Source organism: Microtus ochrogaster (assembly GCF_000317375.1).
Source record: "Microtus ochrogaster isolate Prairie Vole_2 chromosome 6 unlocalized genomic scaffold, MicOch1.0 chr6_random_2, whole genome shotgun sequence".
Taxonomy (NCBI): Eukaryota; Metazoa; Chordata; class Mammalia; order Rodentia; family Cricetidae; genus Microtus; species Microtus ochrogaster.
In genome coordinates, this window is record NW_004949095.1 from 10333927 (window position 1) to 10335304 (window position 1378).

Below are 1378 nucleotides of genomic sequence, written 5' to 3' on the forward strand. Positions count from 1 at the left end.
GAGACCAGCCTGGTCTACAAGAGCTAGTTCCAGGACAGGCTCCAAAACCACAGAGAAACCCTGTCTCGAAAAACCAAACAACAACAACAACAAAAAAACAACAACAAAAAAAAAACCAGTTAAGCCTGCACTGGACATGGTGATATATAGACAGAAGATGATGTGGGAGGGCCTACACCATATAGAAAGTTCTAGGACGGCTTGGGCAACACAGTGAGATTTAACTTAAAGAAAACAGAAAACTAAACAAACAAACAAATAAAGACTGACACCTGCAAAGAGCACTTCTCCACATCGGATAGGTTTCCGTGGCCTTGTCCTTGGTCCTTGCATTAGTGGTCGTTCTTGAGGCAATAGGAGGTAGTTTTTAGCCTCATCTACCAAGTCTCTGTAGAAAAATAACTTTGCATTTATTTCAAATGACTAAATAATGTTGCAAGTTAAGTCCCTATATGATGTAAGAAAACGTGTTAGTAAAAGGGAACAAGCACAAGTTAAACCAAACCCTGTTGCCTGTCAACACTAAAATTGGCACAGACATGAACCATGATGCAAGTCGCACTAGGATTTCTGAGTTGATGGGCATTTCTAGCGTAACTTCATACTTGAGGCTAATTCTAAGCTAAAGCTCAACAATCAAAGAACAGAGAACATCTTACCCTTCCCCTAAAAAACCAACACAATCACCAGCTTGCTTAGAGATTTTACAAGGTGTCTGGAAAGGACATCAGTGAGAGCAGTAGGTATCTGCTAAGAATGGTTTCATACAACTAGTCCACAGACATAAAACATTTCCCAACATTCCTTTAAGACCACAGCCTAGAGATTAACATAGTACAATATTCTGTATATGAATATTTTAGGAGATTCAGTTCCTGATTTATGTAAATTCTACCACACTGTTATACTTCAACTCCAAATGTACCCTGAACTACTGTGTTTTAATTTCTCATTATTTACACTACAACAAGTAATTCATACATTATTGGTGCTATGCATAACCCAAAAATGTACTTTTTCCTCTTAATCTATTTATCCTAGTAACAAAATAAACAGAAAACAAAACAAAAATTAAAAGGAAGTCAAACCAAAGATTAGAAGTTTTTTCTGGTTCCCCAAAATTGAAAGATTGACTCAGTCAGCTTTTACTACAGACAAAGGTTCTAAAAAGACTGCAGCACAGATAACACTTAGCATCCAACAAAGAATTAACTGCAACAATATGGCGACCTTCTAGTTTCTGCTTTAAGCTCTTAATATATGCACTCATATAATTTTTTTAACTTATGTATGTATGTATGTATGTATTATGTATACAACATTCTTTCTGCGTGTATGTCTGAAGGCCAGAAGAGGGCACCAGACCTCATTACAGATG

General features: G+C 36.8%; 1 protein-coding gene across 1 annotated transcript in view; it reads right to left on the reverse strand.

Annotated features, from left to right (window-relative positions):
• Positions 1-1378, reverse strand: part of Klhl20 (kelch like family member 20) — a 46527-nt gene that overhangs the window by 13130 nt on the left and 32019 nt on the right. The window contains exon 5 of the mRNA XM_005364013.3: positions 273-388. Coding sequence (XP_005364070.2) covers positions 273-388 — 116 coding nt within the window. The remainder of the gene's footprint in view (positions 1-272; positions 389-1378) is intronic.